The sequence below is a fragment of the Mirounga angustirostris genome, unplaced genomic scaffold (genome assembly GCF_029215605.1).
Source record: "Mirounga angustirostris isolate CCGP_5_RB_7025 unplaced genomic scaffold, mMirAng1.0.hap1 SCAF_16, whole genome shotgun sequence".
In the NCBI taxonomy this organism is placed as follows: domain Eukaryota; kingdom Metazoa; phylum Chordata; class Mammalia; order Carnivora; family Phocidae; genus Mirounga; species Mirounga angustirostris.
In genome coordinates, this window is record NW_026991724.1 from 11,075,872 (window position 1) to 11,096,548 (window position 20,677).

Below are 20,677 nucleotides of genomic sequence, written 5' to 3' on the forward strand. Positions count from 1 at the left end.
TATTGATGCTTGTGGTGCGGAAGAAGCATCCTATCTGTATGACTTCCTGAGCACACATTGGCTCTATCCTTGGTAACTGCTACATCATCAAAACCTTTAAATATTTATGGATGGCTCGAGTATATATTATTCTTTGCCAAGTATTGTCTAGTGGTAAAAAAAAAAAAAAAAAAAAAAAACAGCTCTTCAACTATATAGTAGTACCTCTAGGTACAAATAAGCAAGTGGTGAATATTTTCAAGAAAAAAAAAACCTAATCACATTTAGTTTCAAGCTCACCTCTTAATTATCTCATTGTTATACTTTGCTTGAGTCTATTCACATAATTGTGAGCTTTTAAAAAACAGGAGGACAGCAGAAAAAAATTAGAGAATAAAAAATAAACCCAGTATATCCCTTTAAACTATAGTTACACTGAGTCCAAAGTAATACTGCAATCTGAAGGAAACATGGGAACTCAGTTTCTAATGTTCATCAATGAGACCAAGACCAGTTATGTGATACACAGAGGTATGGAGTTTGTCAGCATAAACAAATCCTGGTCCTGTATGCTCATGCCAGAAACAATATGATTCCCTCAGCATAAGCATTACCACCCTTAGTCCCACCAGATTTCCCTCAAACCATAAACCCTCTAGATACTGTATATTATTCAAATCAAAATAAATTATAGTGTATATCTAGTCCTAAATGCATAGGATCATTTTGAACACCTTTTCTAGCAGAATATAATGGACCTAGAAGATCTGAGAGTTTCAGTTGAGAGAATATTTTTCTTAAAAAATACGTAGAACATTGACTATGTAACTCTGACTCCCTACATCAAGTATTTGAGCGAACATCATTACACTAGACAGACAAATATACTCATAGTCAAGGACTTCACACCCTCAGGTCATCAAGATGTACACCATTATATAGATGTTAAGCATATCTTTTTAAATCTGAACTTACACATAGAGAAATCCTTCACATATCATTAACCCAAGTACAGTACAGGAAGTCAGAATATTACACATCCATGAATCAATTTAGAGAAAAGATGAGGACCATTGTCCTAGTCAGAACCAGCTCAGATCAGTCAGTAGTGATTGAAACTGATGTGTGTGCACATAACTACTAAATCAGAAGTCAAGTATCAGAAGTCACTCAAAAGATATTTCTACTGCTTGGTTCATCTCCAGTTCTACTGGAAGGAAAAGCCTGATTAATAGATGCATCTCATATGAATGATAAAACAGCATCTAAGTAATTAGAGTGTGACCTCTGGCTGCAATGTACAGGGTAGAGTGGCAATAATAAGACAAAATCGGTAAGAGGAAGAGTGACATATTTTGGAGTTGACTCAGCCAAAATCCAAAATGGAAAAAGACCGAAAGTAAAACCAATGCAAACTCCAAACTCCAAAGAAAGTTTAAAAGATAAAATAAATTTTACAACTTAAACTTTTAACGGAAAAGACAATTATAAATAGAATGATGACTAGTGGAAGAAAATTATCTAACCTCTACATGGTGGGGAAGTGAAGTAAGGTATTAAGGGTTCCTGTTCATTTCATTCTCTTTCAGGATATGTCAACTTCCCTGGGATGCCTTCCACAGCCACTTCCAAAAATCATGATCGTCTTGCATTCTTTTCTCCTATTTCCCATGTCCTTCTGTGAATTGGAGTGATTTAAGGACCAGAAACTAGGGCTCAGATTTAATTGGATCCTATAATAGCTGAGGTACGTTGCAGAGTTAAAGGTATCTGTGATGGTTAATTTTATGCATTAACTTGACTTATTTAAGGGATGGATGCCCAGATAGCTGGTAAAACATTATCTCTGGGTGTGTCTGTGAGGGTGCTTCCAAAAGAGATTGGCATGTCCCATGACATCCAAATTCTCACTTTGGGATCTAAAGTGAAGTTTGCACACTTTTTCCAAATGCTATATTTCCATGGAGTCAGTAAGTATTTTTGTAAGTCTCCTGTCAATTTCATATAATTTTTCCTTCTTCCTCATGAAAATAAGTCAACAAAAGAAAAAAAGAGAGGAAACACATTTCTTCTCCTTTTTATGAATGTCAGTGGGATATAGCAAATTCTGCCCCCCTCAGCTTGGGGGCTCCCCAAACTACAGGTCATCTCATGTTCATGGCAATCTCTCAGCAACTCCCTGCTTCCATATCCATTAGATGCTCTATAAAACATCCTGGACGTAAACAACCTTTGCATGTTCCTCTTTAACATTTCCCAGCCCACATCTTGGTCCTTAATCATTTCCTGTGATTCCACCATTTTTAAAATGGTAAGTGCTTAGATTCTCCTCTGTAATCCTAGACCATCAGATATTTCTATCCTCCCATTCTTATTTGCTTTTCAGTCCCAATAACTCCACTGTTCCTTTGACTCCTTCCATCTCTGGGATGGTTAATTTTATGGGTCAACTTGACTAGATCACAGTACTCAGACATTTGGTCAAACAATATTCTAGATGTCTCTGTGAAGGTATTTTTTAGATTAGATTAACATTTAAATCAGCAGACTTCTGAATAAAGCTGAGTACTCTCCAGAATGTGGGTAGGCCTCATCCAATCAGTGGAAGGCCTTAGTAGAAAAATGCCTGACTTCCCTGGAAGAGGGAATTCTGGCAGCAGACCGCCTTGAACTCAAACAGCAATTCTGTGGGTCTCTAGACTGCCAGCCACCTTGCAGATTTTGGACTTGCCAAACCTCCACAATTACATAAGCCAATCCCTTAAAATAAATCTATGTACATCCTGTTGGTTCTATTTCTCTGGAGAACCCAATACAGTCTTCCACCAGTGCCCCCTTGACTTCACTTCCTCCCCTCATGGTGCTAACTCTCTACCTTCCTTCCTCTGTGCTCTTGTCAGCCCATGTGTCCTTGTCCTGGCGTCCTCCTCCACAGCATCCCTGCACATTCCAACCCTGGGTCAAACTAAGAATCTACACCCTCTGCTCCTGCACATGCGTAGCTGCAGGGTTTCTATTTGCAGTCTCTACCCTAAGCTGGGCTCTCAGAGCTATGTGGGGGAAATTCAATGTTTGTGTACACACGTATCCAAGGGGTTTGATTTTATTGGAGAAGGGGACGGGCAGAACAATTTCCAATATAGAGAAGTTTCAGTATTTACCTGTCATCTTTGACATGCACATTTTTAAAGAGCATAAACACCACTGTGAGCTTAATTAATTCATGTATTTATTCTAATCTAAGAGGGTAGAAAATCTATTTCCAAAGTGACATAGTGAAAAAAAAATTTTTTTACCTCTTTTTATTTCAGAGTATAAAGATAGAACCACTATTACCATAATAGCTTTGCAGCTCTTGGGACAATTTTCTGCAACTTTTCACCAACTTGCTAAAATAAATACAAGTTTTTTTCCTGAAATTGTTATTCCCCAGCCCACCCCCAACTCATGATGACTCTGACATATTGTAATAAAGCCATTGCTCCCTGAGGATCTCTTTGCACTGCTCCAGCAATTTTTCTCTTCTCTCTCTCTTATTGAAAAGAACCCTACTATTAAGTACTTAAAATGTTCAAGATTCCAAAGAGAAGACAACCTTTCAGTATGAGAGATTAATAATAACAATAAGAAATACAGAATGGAAGATAGGAGTTCAAAGCCAAATAAAAATTTCATTTGCAGAATACAAATCAAATATGATTTCTTTTGAGCTGCATCTCTCTGATTTACAGACACAGCTCTGTAGAATATTTCCTAGTATTTTTGCTTCCTCTGTTCCTCTGTTCATACTCACAGCTACTTCTGCACAAATGCCCTTACAGTTGAGTCTTTTCTAAAGCAGGACTCAACCAAAGGATTATTCTTTGTGGACATTTCTGAAAGTAGTAAGATGAAGATAATTATATACAAAGAAAATCTTAGACAATGAGGTATAACTCGTAAAGGCAACTGGGGATATGGATGGATAAAGCCATTTGGTTTAAGTCCTGGTTCTTATGACTAAGAGTTTTTCTTGTACATATTTATATAAAATATCATATGGATGCCTCATCTCAGTACATAAACAGACCTCTGCCTTGTATACCAGCAGACACATCACCAGATTATTGTATTTTGGATTTGAAGTAAGTAATCACAAAAGTGTTTCCTTTTACTATTATGGTATTATTAATATGTATTCTAAACTACATTAGCAAAAAAGCATGGTGTTCCTATCTCCTAGAAATTCACAGCCTTAATTAAGAAATGGTTTTACTTTCTAATAAAGACAGTATACATAGTATGCATTTTAGCCAGTAGCATTTGGGTATTTATTTATGGCGAGTGTATAATTTAGAATAAAGGGAAGCATGTAAGTACAGTAAAAAGAGAACAAAAAATACATAAATGTGTTTGAAATCCAGTCGATTAAGGTTATACAAACCATGCAAAGTAATCCACAAGGACTCCCTGGAAATAACACTATCGCAGATGTCACTGGAAACAAGACCCTCGTGATGAGTTAGCGAATACTGGAGAAGTGATGGGGCAGGAGGGACCAGAAAGTAAGTGGTTGGAAGGCCTGGAGTTGGAAGGGATGAACTGAAGCATATTTGGCAAGCACGCCTCAGATAAATGAAGCGCATACCCAGCAGAGAAGTGTGAAAGCACAAGGAACCTTGGTTAATGTCCTAAGAGCGATGACTGAGCCTGGGACTTTGGAGCTGTGGTACACAAGGAAGCTGTCAATGAAATGCACCAAGTTTGGGGTTGGACAGGCCCTCAGTTTTACCAGCCAAGCAAAACATTTCAGTAAACTATATAGTGGCGTGCTGATTTTTGTACACCGAGTGTGTGCAATTATCCTATCCCAGAGGCAACAAAAGATGTGTATTAATCCACCTATATACCTTCTACTTAGTCCTCTGAAGTGAGCCTTGGCCTTCATCTGCAAACTGTTTGATGAGGAACAGACCAATGCTATGTTTCCTACACTGAAAGCAAATCTATACTTTGAACTACAATACATTTTTTGAGAAACAACAAAGAATTAAATCCATAATCTATTAGCATCATTCTACTGCCTTAGAGCAGATTATGTATAAAAAATGACCCTAAACCAAAGATTTAATGTTCACTGCGGGTTCCCTTCTTTTGGTATATCACAATACTGCTTTTTGCTAGCTTTGCATACTTATCAATATTAGCAGGAAGGAAGACAGCTAAATGTAAAACTTTATAAATGTGGCACTAGTTAACATGAACTTAGGTGGGAACTTACTGTCTTAAATCTCAATTTCTTCAATATCAAAATATTATTGATCTACTTCCTTTATGGGTCGATGGGGAAGCATGCAATTTTGCAACTGAATGGAATGAGAGACCACTCAGTAAGTACCTGCCCCCTCGTTCTATAAGTAAAGAAAAAGAAGCTTATAGAGGGAAGTTGTCCTTAGGGCTGTCCTGGTCATTTGCTTGTTTCACTTAGAACCATGTATCACCATTTCTCTGCTCTGTTTGGAAGCACAGGGGGGTTGAGTAATGCAGACTGAGAACCCTAGGCTCCTGGCTTAGCAAGCTTCCAGCTGAGCACTAGAGAAAGAGAGGGCAGATGAAGGGCAAGGAGGAGCCAGGAAATTTCTCCCCACTCTTGGGCAGCTTCTTGGTAGTGGCTGAGTTTTTTTTACAAGGCTCATGCTCCCAAAGGATGCCCCTGCTTCCATAATCCTCTACGGGGCAGCCCCTGCCATGGTTCTAGCACTAATGGACAATGTCAGCTTCTAAGCTCTGGAAACACAACACTCATTTTCCGAATAGCCCTTGGAGTTACAGCATCTTCTTGCTGTCTCTAAACTCTGAGCTGTCTCACCACCTCACATTTGGCCAATCAGCTATCCATCACGTGTAACCTATTTCCTCTGATGACTTTGCAGTTTCAGATGCCTGGAGTAATTTCTGTTTTTCTGACTGGGCACTGACTCAGAGATCAATATAGCATGAGAACTAAGGTATTTTTTAATCTGTCATAATACAATCAAAGATTAGATGACATGCACGTAGGAGTACCACCCAACCATTATATAAATATATTTTTTAAACTACTACTAAATAATGGTAACTCCCATAGGCTTTATGCTCTCAATAAATATTACAACATTATTTAACAAGTAGGAAATATCACTATTTTTCTTAAAAATTTGGTAATTGAATTATTTCCTACCTGTTCTCTATTTGTCATCCCTTATTACTTCTTCCACTTCCAGATTACTTTATTTGAAAGCTCATATAAATCTAATCTTTACCTGTGCTTTCAAGAAATAAACACTTTCCATCCATCACCCGCCCCCCATCTGTTCTTCTTCAGTCCTTAAGATTCACTCTTTAGTATCAAATGAGAGCACACTTCAAAATTTTATATCAGTTTTGGAATTCACTCCAGAAATGGCTAGTCTATTCTTCCATATCTGTTTTTGACGGCCATAAATTACTCCATTGTGTGAAGGTGCAATAATTTACTTAAGCAACTGATTTACTGCTGGTGGATCAGATCAGTATTATTTTGCTGCTACAGACAATGTTGCACTGAATATCCTTGCATACATTTCAAATGCACAGTGAAAGTGAACTTCAAGATAAATCCCTAGAGTTTGAGTTGCTTTTTGGTGCAGGTTATTTGGATAGATTTAAAGTATTAGGCAACATTGTTTTGGACTCCCTTCCTTCAATACACTAAAAAACATTCATTCTTTCTGAAGAGTTTTTACCTATTTATTCTCCCACGAGCAGAGCTTGAGAGTTCCTCTTTACCCATGCCCCATGGCATGCTTTCTGTGTCTTAAATCATTTGGGTCACCTTCAAAATATTAGTTTCACACACATAGTACCTGAACATATAGCATAGGGGTTACTTAAGCCAGGTTCCTGAGGATCACAATCTTGCCCCATGTAGCTGTGTGGTCTTGGGAAAATAACCTCCCCACCCCTGTTTTCTTATATACAAACTGGGCATTATCATAGTTCCTAATTCACTGGGTTGTGAAGATTAATTGGATAAATATATAATGCATATAGAATAATGTCTAGCATATATTTTTTTATTCAAGCAAATAATCCCTCCCTAATTTATGGACTTTAACAAATGATTTACAAATTTAGAGACAGAGGATGCGGGCCATAGTAAGTGTTCATTCTTGCTTTTTAAATGCTTTTCTTTATGGGTGCCTGGGTGGCTCAGTTGGTTAAGCATCTGCCTTCCACTCGGATCATGATCTCAGGGTCTTGGGACTGAGCCCCGTGTCAGGCTCTTTGCTCAGCAGAGAGTCTGCTTCTCCCTCTCAGTCTCCCTCTGTACTCTCTCTCTCTTCAAATAAATAAATCTTAATAAATAAATAAATAAATAAATAAATAAATAAATAAATAAATAAATAAATAAATAAAATGCTTTTCTTTAAAATTAATTTTTAGCTTCTTCTTGTGTTAAACAGTAGAATCCATAACACCATGGTTTTGATGTAGTTAAAAAATTTTTAAGAAAAGTCATCACATTAAATGGATAACTATTAAAATTAAAGAAGGCATTATTTTGTTAAATACAACAACTTGGCAAATTATGTCTTAAATAACACTGCAGCTTCAACATTCTTATTTGTTTAAGTCTTTTAGGAAGTGTTAACTGACACCTGTTTATATTTTGCTTCCTTTTTTAAAAAAATAAAGCTTCAAGGGCACCTGGCTGGCTCAGTCGGTAGAGCATGTGACTCTTGATCGTGGGGTTGCAAGTTTCAGCCCCATGTTGGGTGTAGAGATTACTTAAAAATAGAATCTTTAAAAATAAATAAAAAGTAAAAAATAAAGCTTTATTTTTTATTATTAATTTCTAAGAGTGTTTTGTACCTGCGCTAATAGAATTTCCTGTGATAATGGGTATGTTCTATAACTACACTAAAACAGTAACCACTGGCTTAATACAGCTACTGAGCACTTAAAATGTGGCTAGTGCAACTGAGAAACTTTATTTTTATTTTATTTCATTTTAGTTGAGTTTTAAACTTAAATAGCCCTATATGGCTAGTGGCCAACATACTAGAAGGTCTTTCTCATTAGAAGGGCAGAGTTAACATCTGGTTTACAGCTTTTTTTACCTAGCATTGATCTTTAGCTAAATTCTTCTTGTAACATATACTCAAGGAATGCACAGAAGTTTACTGGATCTAAGATAAACTGGCATCCTGCTGATTATGCTTTGTACCAAACTAAGAATCTATACTTGGTTGTCAAGTTTGTTTATTGAGTAATCCAATGGTTCCCATACTTTGAAGCAAACTGGAATCACTTGGTACTATTTTTTTAAATCCCAATACCTGGGCTCCCACCCCCAAACATTATTTAATTGGCAAGGATGCTGCCTGGGCATTGGAATTCAAATAAGCAGCAAAATTTGGGAGCCCCAGATATAACCTCTAATCAGTGAGTCACCTGGGAGTGATGAGACGCAGGTACACCAAAAAAAGAGGTTGGCAAGTATCTCTGAGGAGTTATATCATTGACAAGGCATAAAAGCTGAAGGTCCCCTGAAGCTGATGGCTTTCCTGATCTGTGGTGGTCACACCCACTCAGCCTTGTCCATTGTGACCAATTCAAGTTGTTGGGATATTTAGAAGCTGTTCAGTACAGCTGAACATTCATTATGTTGTTGCTGCGCATGCTGTACTATTCCCTGCCCTTTATCCCTTTTTAAATCTAAGTAAACTTGCAGGTCAATAAAGTCTATTTGGTCATTGTCAATCTGAATATGAATCTTAACTCAAGACCACAGCTGCTGGTGAATCAAAGTGGGCATTGCCATTGTAAGGCTAAAAGTAATTTTATACTCTTTCAATGTTGTTTATGCTATTTTTTCATGCAGATTTCTAAATATTATCTCAGTTTTCATCTTTTCCTCTATGGCATCTGGATTTGGTTCTCTTGCTTAGAAAGACATGTGCCTTCTAATATTACGTGTGTATCTATCTATTCATTGTCCTGTGTTTTCTTTCATTATTTTTTTCTATGTTTGTATCGTTTTTAAATATTCAATTCATCTGGAATCTATTTTGATATAAAAATATTATTTGCTTTCCTAAAACCACAGCTTACCAAGTTCCATGTTGACTAATTTCCTCACATACTTTCAATGCTACGTCTATCTTGGGCAAATCCCTAAATGTATTTGGACTTAGTAATGGATGTTCTCTTTTGTTCTTTCACCATGCTTTAATGTGCCATTATCAACCTGTTTTAATTAATATAAATTTATAAAATTTTCCTAACATGTAGATTCTCCTTCGTACTATTATTTTTTGCTAACATATATTTTCTCATATACACTTTTTATATGTGAAATTCAGAATGATTTCACTTTTATGAGTTATTTTAGGTAGAATGAGTAGTTTTATGATACTGTTTTCCACTTCAAAACAGGTATGACCTTGCCTTTAATCACGTCTTCTTTTATGTCCTTTGGTAATATTCTAAATATTATTTTCATATAACTTGTAACATTTTCTTTAAGGTTTCTTCCTTGATATGTATTCATTTTTGGTTGTATTTTAGGAGGAGTATGTATTCCTTTTATATTGTCTATGTTATTATTTATATGTCGGAAGATGTATTACTGATTTTAAAAATTAATTTTATTGTTAGGCATATTATTGAATTATTTTCTTTTTATTTTAAAGATTTTATTTATTTATTTGACAGGGAGATAGACAGCAAGAGAGGCAACACAAACAGGGGGAGTGGGAGAGGGAGAAACAGGGAGCCCAATGCAGGGCTTGATCCCAGGACCCGGGGATCATGACCTGAGCTGAAGGCAAACACTTAATTACTGAGCCATCCAAGCGCCACTACTGAATTATTTTCTTAAAAAAATAGTAAAATAATCCTCTTAGATTTTTAAGGATTATATTGTTATCAATGCCAAATCTTATCTCCTCCTTTCTAGCTTTACATATTTTTCTCTTTCTCTGATCGAGAAATGCTTGTAAGTTCGGAACTTAACGTCAAATTAGGAAAGAGAGCTTAATGCGTTGGTTTTCTAGAAGACCCAGTTGCCTAGGTCTTAACAATCAAAGAAACATTTCAAAGGGACAGAATTATTCCAAGAGAGGAGAACTCCAAACGTAGCCTCCTGAGGCTGGGGAACTAGAGAAGCCAGAAGTAGACATCTATTACATCACATCACAGCAATGACAAGAGGGAATGGAGAAAAGGGGGTGATGTTGCTGTCACTGAATGGTCATATGGGAGAATGTGAGATACAACTAGAATGTGTATTTAACACATGTTACTCCCTGGTTGACTATTTGAGAATGATCCTGAATGTGAGTGTGCATCTGAAGAGGGCGCCAAATCCAATCTCCTGCTAACTCTAATCACTTTCTTCAAATAATTTTTATTTTGTTTGCATAGAGACAGATCATTTTGAAAAATGTGAAACAACAGTACCATTTATCTTATCTCGTTTGTATATGGGTACCTGCGGCTCATAGGGGTTTGCATATATATATTTATTTTGTATGTTACATATTGCTATAAAATTCCAATAAATGTGTGTCCAAAGAAGTTTATGAGAAGGGACTGACAGCACATTATAGAATGAGCACAGATGAAGGAGGTAAAAGAAACCAACACCACAGGACAGAACCTTGCCTCGCAAACTAACCGTTCTGATCCACGACTGAAGCCACATTAAAAACCCCAATGCAGCCACCTTTCACCATGCACTACAGGGTTAATCATTTTCAAAAGGGTGAAGAACTCATAGTTAAATAGAAATACAAACAGGAGATTTCCTGAGGATACAGACAACTTTCATTAACAATGTCTTCTTGGCATTGAAGTTGAGGCCGTCCTGAAAGGCAGATGGAGCTTAAAAAGCGTTCTCTAGGCGTTGGTCCAAGGACTGAGGCAAGGCTTACGATGCATTAAGCTTTATGACTTGACATGTTGACACACATGGCATTAATACTGTTGTCCTTTGTATCATCACAAATGATTTTTGTAGGCTTAAGTCACCAGAATAAGGGCTCAACAGAGGAGAAGGGCTAGAAAAGCTGCACCTCGCAAGGCAGGGAGTCCAATAGGCTTATAGCACCTCTCCCACTTGTATTCCTGCCTCCTCGGGTTTTCTATCAAACTCCCCCAGTCACGTATTTATTTGATTTGAAACAAATATATGTTAAAATCTTTGCAGGTAGTCTTTCTGCCCTGTCTGGCTTTGAGAGTTGACAACTCAATCATTCACAGTGATAATGGTGTGAATATTTTGTGAACATACTACTATGTCACAGGGGCCCTAGATTATTCACAAGCCAAAGATGACATTAAACACGTCTAATTAAAAAAAATAAATAAAACTACTCTGACTTTAGAAATATGCTAAAGGTTTTTTGTTTGGATGAAACCCATAAAAAAAAAGCAAACTATTCTGTGTAGAACAATCATATTCATCTAAATAATTCATAAAATTGATACCATCCCATTCTTTGCCTGTATAGCCTGCAGTGTAAAAGAACCTTGGGCATGTATCAGAGACAATTTGGATAATTTAGCTATAAAGTTCCTGCACATGCTGATCTATTTAAAATAGTTTCTAAGATGTTACTTTCATGATACTCAGCAATTGTTCTTAAATGAGTGAAAATTACACCTTACATTTACTTTTTCAATCACTTACAATAAACTGGCTGAAAAGTCTTTTGATCATAGATGTTGAGGGATTTTATTTTATCTTCAATTTGAGAGGAACAATTTTAGTGGCTTGCATTTTCTAATTTTTTGTGAAATATTTATATGCCATCTACTAGAATATTTCATATAAATTACATTTATGAGCTTGGACTATAAATTTTTTCTAAAGAAATGTTTTAGTGCGTAATTTTACAAACTACCATGTATCTGTCAAGTTTACGGTTCTATTAAGTATGTGCATGAACTGTATAGATAATAAATAAAATATTTTGTCTTTCTTTTTAAAGATTATTTGTAAGAAGCAGCAGGACATTTTGTTAAGTCTTTCAGGTGTACAGAAATCACTGTTGTCCCCAGTGCTTGAGGCAGGATCAAATGAAGGGAGAGTGAGGATCCCCACAGCAGCATTTCAATCCAAGTTGATGGGTTTTATTTTCTTTGTTTCTAAATTCACAGTTGTCTTTTCTTCCTCTTTCCATCACACACTTGTATAATGGCTTATGTGTTTCCTAACTCTCTTTCATGGATTTATTTCTATCATCTGGGGCAGAATGTGAAGCTCTTAAAGAAAACTGGCATGTTCTGTATAGTCTGTATACAACCCAGAGTATCTTTTAAAAAATGGGCAAAAACATACCAAATAAAGAAAAAGAATTTGGGAATTATATATTTGTAAAGTACAACAAAAGGTTAAATTCCTTACTATGTACATCAATTAAAAATTCTACTTTGGCTAAAAAACAACCCAAATTGAAGTGGTCTGTGTTATTCCAGGTGAACTGTCAAGAACTGGGTGCAATTCAACATGTTGCATTTCTCCTGCTTTGGCAATCACAGACTCACAGAGAGGGAGTTCCTTAGAGGGGCACCTGAGTCACTAGAGTAGAAGAGAACTTTGCAGCCTACCCGGGATGAACAGGTAGCATGAAGGTATGTATGTGGTATGGGATTGGGGTTGTTTTACCTACACCTTAACTTCACCTGTCTCATGTGTACCCATAACTTCACCTGTCTGTGTACCCATAACTTCACCTGTCTCATGTGTACCCATAACTTCACCTGTCTCATGTGTACCCATAACTTCACCTGTCTCATGTGTACCCATAACTTCACCTGTCTCATGTGTACTCATGGTACCTGTTGCACCAAGCCCTAATTTTGATCTTGACATTCAGGGTTATCCATCAATTTTCTTTACCATAACCAAAAATATCATTCAGCCCTTCCCGAACTTGACGGTCCATTCTAACCAGTAGACTCACTGGTTATTACATGGGATACTGTATCTCTGGATATCTCCAATGTCTATGCTTTTGTTCACCCTTTTCTAGCTATATGGTAGAAGCTTCCTTAATCCTTACATAATCTAAGTTATCATGCTTTTTTCAATACTCATGTGAGCCCAGCTTTTTTTGACAAAGTCAGTCTACAATGATCTGTATATTCCACCAATTTCCAAATCTCTAGAAGTCTGTACCCCATATTTGCATGCTTCTCTGAATCATTTTTTGGTTTGTTCTGACGTGTTTTATCTCTGATGACATTAACATGAGCTCTTTCAATACCTCCCAGAATTATTTTTATAAAGTTAGACCCAGATCAGGTGATCAATGTATTCAAATCTATTCATTCATTGATTTTTTTCTGTAATACACTCAACAAAAGCCATGTGCCACACTAGGTACTGAATGCTGGAAATGCAAAGATGAAAAAGATAAACCCTCTCCCATAAAAAAGTTCAAAATTTATAAGGGAGAGAGAAATGTACCATCCTAACTCTAAATATATTAAACCGGTATACATAAGTGCACTAAAAGGCAGAGCTGATCATGGGAGGAAGGAGTCACTACAATAAAGTGCACTGTTTTCATTCACTCATTTATTCATTCCCTCATTCATTCATTCAACAAACATTTAGTATTTGCCTGCAACATGCCAGGAACTCTTTTTTTTTTTTAATTTAAATTCAATTTAGTTAACATATAGTATATTATTAAATTTCAGGGGTAGAATTTAGCGATTGATCAGTTGCATATAACAACCCAATGCTCATTACATCAAGTGCCCTCCTTAATGCCCATCACCCAGTTACCCCATCCCCCCACCCACCTCCCCTCCAGCAACCCTCAGTTTGCTTCCTGTAGTTAAGAGTCTCTTATGGTTTAACATGCCGGGAACTCTTAAGATTTGGGATGCTGAGATGAAAGGATGGAAGGTACAGCCTCTATTTTCAGGGTGTTCACACTCAAGAGAGGAAGAAAGTGAGTAAACCAACAAATTATAGCACAGTCTAAAAAATAGCATTACCCTGACAATTAATTGTGATAGATGCCATCTGTCTTCACATCGATTGGTTTGGATTAGTTAGGGATATCATTATGCCTCTATTTCACCCTGAGTACGTCACCTTTTTTTTAAATTTGTTTATTTATTTGAGAGAGAGAGAAACAAAGAGAGAGAGTGCGTGCAAGCTAGTGGGGGGAGGGGCAGAGGGAGAGAATCTCAAGCAGACTCCGAACTAAGTGTGGAGCATGATGTGGGACCCAATCTCATGACCCATGAGATCATGACCTGAGCCTAAAACAAGAGCTGGACACTTAACTGACTGAGTCACCCAGGCACCCCAGGATCTGAGCACCTCACCTTTAATAAGAGTAAACAAAAAAGGCAAATGGCGTGGTCTAGGTTTGGCTTTCCCCAAGCTTAATGAACAGAGAAACAATTTTCATGGTTGATCCATCATTTTAAGACATGTCAAAAACGTACGTTTTACTTAACACAACTAAATATTACCATGAATTAGCCTCTACTTATTTAGTTTAAAATCCAATGCTTAATTTAGAAAAAGAGTAAAAGATAATCCAAACACCTAGTTAAAATAAATACCTCATTAAGCTTTCATTGTTATTGGTTCATAATTACTGTTTATTTTGTCCCTAGTTTGAATGGTTCTCATGAAATTAATTCAACCGTAATATCCAGTTTTTCTCGCTCTTCTACACTTCAGCTTCCTTTGGATTTTAAGGCAGCTTTTCTTAAAAATGCTTATAGGCCACTTCTTCCAGCCTGACTTTTGTTCTCTCTAGAGAAAGAGCAGGGCTACTTCTTCTCAATTCAATTTACATCAATAAACATGCGTCAAATGGCCACCAAGTGCATTAGAAATACAAAGGTGAGTAAATCACAGTCCATTTCTTCCATGAGTTGATAATGTATACCGAGTTCTAGGAACTTTCAAAAGAGAGGCAATTGACTGATCACAGAAAATTATCATTATGTGCCCAAATAGGCTTCCAAATTATCTGTGTGCTAAGAATGATGCTTCATTAAGTTACTCATTTTCTCTGGTTCCAGCAGCTCAGCCAGAGGAAAAAAAAAAAAAGAAAGTTCTTTGACTGCAGTATGTTGTCCCTGGCCCATGTAAGATCCAAACCAATACCCTTCTCCTAGCAAAGAAGTCCTTTCTTCACCACCAAACAAATTGCCTATAGCTCCCTTCTTCCACCAGGTGTTCATATACAATCAACCAACTACAAATATCACCCCACTCTATTATAAACTGCCTCCTTGTCAGTCTCCTATAGAAGCCATGCCCCTGCCCATAACACACAGCATTTTACACACTTATGTACTTTTAAAAGAACAGAGAATGGTTTATATACAAATTATATATATGTATATAAGTGTGTGTATATATATATCATACATAAATACTCCAAATATATATATAAACCTCCATATACTAGAGAGAGAGGGAGATGTTCAGAAATCTCTGAGTCATCAGAGGGAATAAAAGAAACAAATTCTTTTAACCAAGCTTTAAATGAAGACCATGCAAAACCACTGTGTTATTGGACAAAGCTTAAAAAAAATTTACAAGTTTTGATTATTTCTTAGACTTCCACACTCTGTAATGGACAAATAAGATTTTTTTTCCCCAATTTCTGAGGTCTCTGAGATAAATTTACCTTTAGTGTTTTTATAAGTTATACCATGAAATGTATTAGAAATAAATATTAACATATTTTTTCTTGAAAAATGTTTCCTAAATAATTCCAAAAATTTTGTTTCTCAACTTAGTTTAGGAAATTCATAAACAACATGCAGGGACGACTCTCTTTTCCTGAGAGACTATGTTTTCTGTCAAAGAAACATACCCAGATGCTGTCTTCTTGTCGATACTGTTTCCAGTTCCTGCCACTGTCACTGAACATCAGGAGGTAGCTGGTCACCCAGTTGGAGCTCCCATATCCCCCCTGGGTGGCCACAGCAGTGGTCTCCATTCTCTCTCCAAGGTCAATCTGCAACCACTGGTATTTGTTTGACACAAGTGGAGACCAGCCACCAGCTCCTTTCATGCAAATAGAAACAGAAGAAAATGGGCAAAAGATTAGTTAAAAATCTGTTAGTGGACTAGAGATGCCAGTAAGACTGTATTCCTGGATGGAGTTTAATAAAGTCAAATTTCCAAATATGAAACTTCTCATAATTGTAGAATAATATAGAAAAACAAGAATTTAGTATAAAAGGATGAAGCCTGTGTTAATTATGTTCATTTCTAGGTATTATAACTTCTTGACACTGGGGAGAACCAAGGATCTTATCAAATGTTTAAAGTGCTTAATCTGACAGGTGGAACTAGCGGGTTTACTGCCCACACGTGATTAGGTAAAATGCTTTAACCTTCAATCGTGGTTCACACTGTGGTGGAACTAGAAAACTACCTTTGGTATCTAATCACGTTCAGACTTCCTGGAGAAAAAGTACAGCATCAAGCCTGAGGATACAGATGGTCAAGGCACAGTCCCTATCCTCACTGTGTTTACAGTCTTATGGGAATAACAGACATTGAGAAGCATGTGTAAAGCACAAATGTTAATGGTGAGGCAGGTGCAGAGAACAATAATACAATAGATGATGGAGGAGCGTTCTATCCAGTGGAAGGCTGGACCTGGCTGGCAACAGTGGATGAGAGGCAATTAAATTTTCAGGAATTTTGCAAGCTGATTGTTAAATATAGCCATGTTCGCAACTGGCCATGCTGGGACAGAAATTGGCAAACTCTACAAATCAGCCCCCACTCCCAGCCCAGCCAATTCACCAATACACCACTGGCTGGTTCTATCCTGTCCGGGGAATGGGGTGATGGGTGAGAGATGGGGGAGGGACTATCAGGGAAAAGATCAGAGAGTAAGGTGTGCTGGAGCACTCAAGAGTGAAAAATAAGAATCTACTGTATATTCAAGGATGTACAGTTAGAGCAGAACTTATCATGTTTTCTTTTATTCACTGCACACCAGAAATATTACAGATGTGACTACTGTATGTCTTAAGATATTTCATTCTTCCAGTTTAATACAATAATGCCTTATTTGGGGAATTTATTTATTTTAACTAATATTGACATTGATAATTATATAAGTAACATGTAATCATTGTAAAAGTCATGAAATACAGTTTAACACCTTCTTAAATCCATAATTATCTAATATTCAATATCTATTAAAATGCAACATCTATTACATAACACCCCAGATAAGAATATTAGCACGTTTTCTTTCCCCCATTCTTTTGTCACCCACCTTAAGGCTCTGATATAAGGTCTAACATTTAAATAAAAGATTACCTTAGTGAAGTAAGTCAAGCAGAGAAAGACAATTATCTTATGTTTTCACTCATATGTGGAACTAAGGAATAGCACGGAGGACCACAGGGGAAGGGAGGGAAAACTGAATGGAAAGAAATCAGAGAGGGAGACAAACCATGAGAGACTCTGGACTCTGGGAAATAAACTGAGGGTTACAGAAGGGAGGGAGGTGGGCGGATGGGGTAACCAGGTGATGGGTATGAAGGAGGGCACGTGTGGGGATGAGCACTGGGTGTATTATGCAAATAATGAATTGTTGAACACTACATCAAAAGCTAATGATGTACTATATGTTGGCTAATTGAACATAATAATAAAAAATATTTTTTAAAGAATTATACAAAAAAAAATAGATTACAATTTATATACTGTTTTTATTCAAGCATTATTCCTGCCATCCATGCCCTGTTTCATTAAACATTGAGTACAGGCCCTAATGCAAAGAGATGCCCAATAAATGTTTGCTATTATGGTGTGGTACGTACCACTGTGGAACCTAAAGAGACATATCTGTGTTAACAATTGTTTGTAAGATTTAAAAATTCTTTTGATGGCTGATAGAATACAATGACTCTCTGAGAGAGGAAAAGCAGAACTCTTCAACAGCTCCAAAGAAGAGAAGCCTGCAGGCAGGGGCATGCAGTGAGATGCACCCTCAGAAAGGGTGACAACAACTTGGAGCTGTGGGGTCAGCTTATATATGGCAAGTGGGGTACAGTTAGAGAGGCTCTGTGGGCTCCTTGTGGACGAATGTGAAGAGGTTCCGGGACACAGGCTTGTCCCTAATTGTCTGGTACTTAGCCCCAGGGTGACTACGGTTGAGGCACGGTAGCCACAGAGGGTGTGAGCCCAACAAGGGAAGTGGTCGGGTTGTGGATATGATCAGCTGCTCACTAACGGGAACTGACCATCCTCTTGTCAGGGCCTCAAAACTGAGTCAATACAGCATTTTAAAAAAGAATTACATGACAACAACATCCTCTCTCGATGGTATAATACTAACTCCTGCTTGTATTAGGGTATGATTCCCAAGTTACTCACTACATTGTCTTTAGAACTAGGCACTTTTTTTCTCAAATTTCCTTTTTTCTTGGAATAAATCATTGTTCAAAAAGTGTCTTCCACTCCATACATCAAAAGTGTAATGCGCTCTCTCTCTCTCTCTGATCCAAAATATTTATACATTCTGCAATTCTTGTTGGTTTGTGTTTACTTTTAATTTTCTCTGTATCTGCTCTTGAAGACCCTGTGGTTTTGCCCAGTAGCCTGGATGGGTGGAGTTTCAACATTAGGAATTTTATAATCTTTCTCTAGCACTTTGACACTCCTTGATAGACCAGTATTTAAATAGTGAACACATGAGAGGAGCACAGTGAGGAAAAAAGAATCAGCATGATTCTGGTGAGTTAAAACTGGATCATCAATTCTCATCAGGAGAAAGAGGCACCTCTCACTGACAGCTCCCTCTTCCCAGCATCACTCACTGTTACAGCTATACTACCCAGACTTGAAACATTCGCAGTTAATTGACCTTGAACATTTCAATTTCTCACCTGTGGTGAAAAGGTACTACTGATATGCAAATTAAGCTATATCGTTAACGAGGTACACCAATAAAGTAATGGAAATTCAGATGCTCCTGTGCTTTACCAAGTTAAATCGGCCACAGGAAATCCAGAGATTCCCCATGGGGTTTTAAGCTGTTCTGCTCTGCAGATGTACATGGTCTAAGTATGTGGGGGGGTGTTATGCTTGTTCTAATTTTAAAACAAATGCTGAAGAATAATATGGAAAATGCAAACTTACAGGTACAGAGATGGGTAGAACATGGCACACTTTGGTAGTGGCAGCCTACGGGGACAAGGAGGAACAGGAGTGACAGAAAATGAAAGATGACTTTAGATTACAGGAGCTGTATGCCCACCACAAAGCACCTAGCTTTCTGGAGCCATGCTGTTTTCATATTTACTTTTTCTAATGGAAAAAATGAGGGCTAACTCCAGCCGATGGTGAACTCTAAATTACTGTAAAATAAAATATAAGAATTCCTTATTTTACTAACCAAACCTTTTAGCTGTTCATCAAGTATTATTCGTCCTTAATGATGTTTTTAATATGTCCATGTGTTCACCATCAGAGTCGACCAACACCTACAGACCAAAGACCACCTCTTCATAACCCCATCTAGTCCATGGTTATTGACACTTAACCCACAAAACAAAAACAGGAGTCTTGTCCCCTCAGCTCATTTTCTTCTTATTCCACTCTTTCTCTTCTCCAGCTGTGGCCTCATCACTGAGACCTGGCATAATAAAGTGTCATAAGTCTATCCAAAAAAAACATTTGTTGACTCTTCACATCATAGCCTAAAAACTCACATTTAAAACTGAAAATCCTCCCCATTGATGAGACTTCTAAATTAAATGTTGCAGTACTGCTGAGAAGTAATTTCAAAAAGCATATTAAATTGCCTATTGATTTCTCTCACATACAGCAAGCACGTGGATACATGGCAGTTGTTACTTTTTGAATTGTAAAACAATTATTATTACTATTGACTCCAAATAAAGATTTAGGATCACAGCACTAAATTCAGCTTTGAAAATATTTAGTTCCTGAATGACCACAAACCCAGCATCTCTTGTATCTTTTGCCTACCACTTTTAAACATCAGTTTCCTGGGGAACTTGCTTCTATAAAATATGTTGCTGTGAATCGTAAGGAAAGAAAAACAAAGTACAAATTGTCTAGTGTCTATTGTATGTTAAACACTCTACTAGAAATTTTATGTATCATATTAAGCTTAATTACTAAAATTATCTAGTGAAATGAAATGTTCTAACATCTCTTCAAATAAAACTTCAAAAAAAGATTTATAGAGGCTAAGTAAGTTTTCCTAATATTATGCAAATTAAATTTTCCCAGTGTTATACAAATCATTTTAGTGTAGGTAAGAAATTACTTATTTTAGAAATAATCTAAATCTCTGTGAGGATCTCATTTTAAGAGTCACTTCCTTTTCAGTTCTTTTTTTTTTTTAAGATTTTTTTTATTTATTCATTCAAGACACAGAGATATATATAGAGAGAGAGAACATGAGCAGGGGGAGAAGCAGAGGGAGGGGGAGAAGCAGGCTCCCCACTGAGCAGGGAGCCCAATGCGGGGCTCGATCCCAGGACCCTGGGATCATGACCTGAGCCGAAGGCAGACGTTTAACCATCTGAGCCACCCAGGCGCCCCTCCTTTTCAGTACTTTACCCCTGAAATCATTGTACAACTATTATTCCTTATTGCCCATAGTGGTTAATTTTATTCCAAGAATATATCCAAATAATTTATTCA

At 37.1% G+C, this 20,677-nt stretch overlaps 1 protein-coding gene across 1 annotated transcript in view; it reads right to left on the reverse strand.

Annotated features, from left to right (window-relative positions):
- CNTNAP4 (contactin associated protein family member 4) overlaps nucleotides 1–20,677 on the reverse strand; it is a 258,405-nt gene that overhangs the window by 160,964 nt on the left and 76,764 nt on the right. Inside the window, exon 3 of the mRNA XM_064580174.1 lies at nucleotides 15,846–16,039. Coding sequence (XP_064436244.1) covers nucleotides 15,846–16,039 — 194 coding nt within the window. The remainder of the gene's footprint in view (nucleotides 1–15,845; nucleotides 16,040–20,677) is intronic.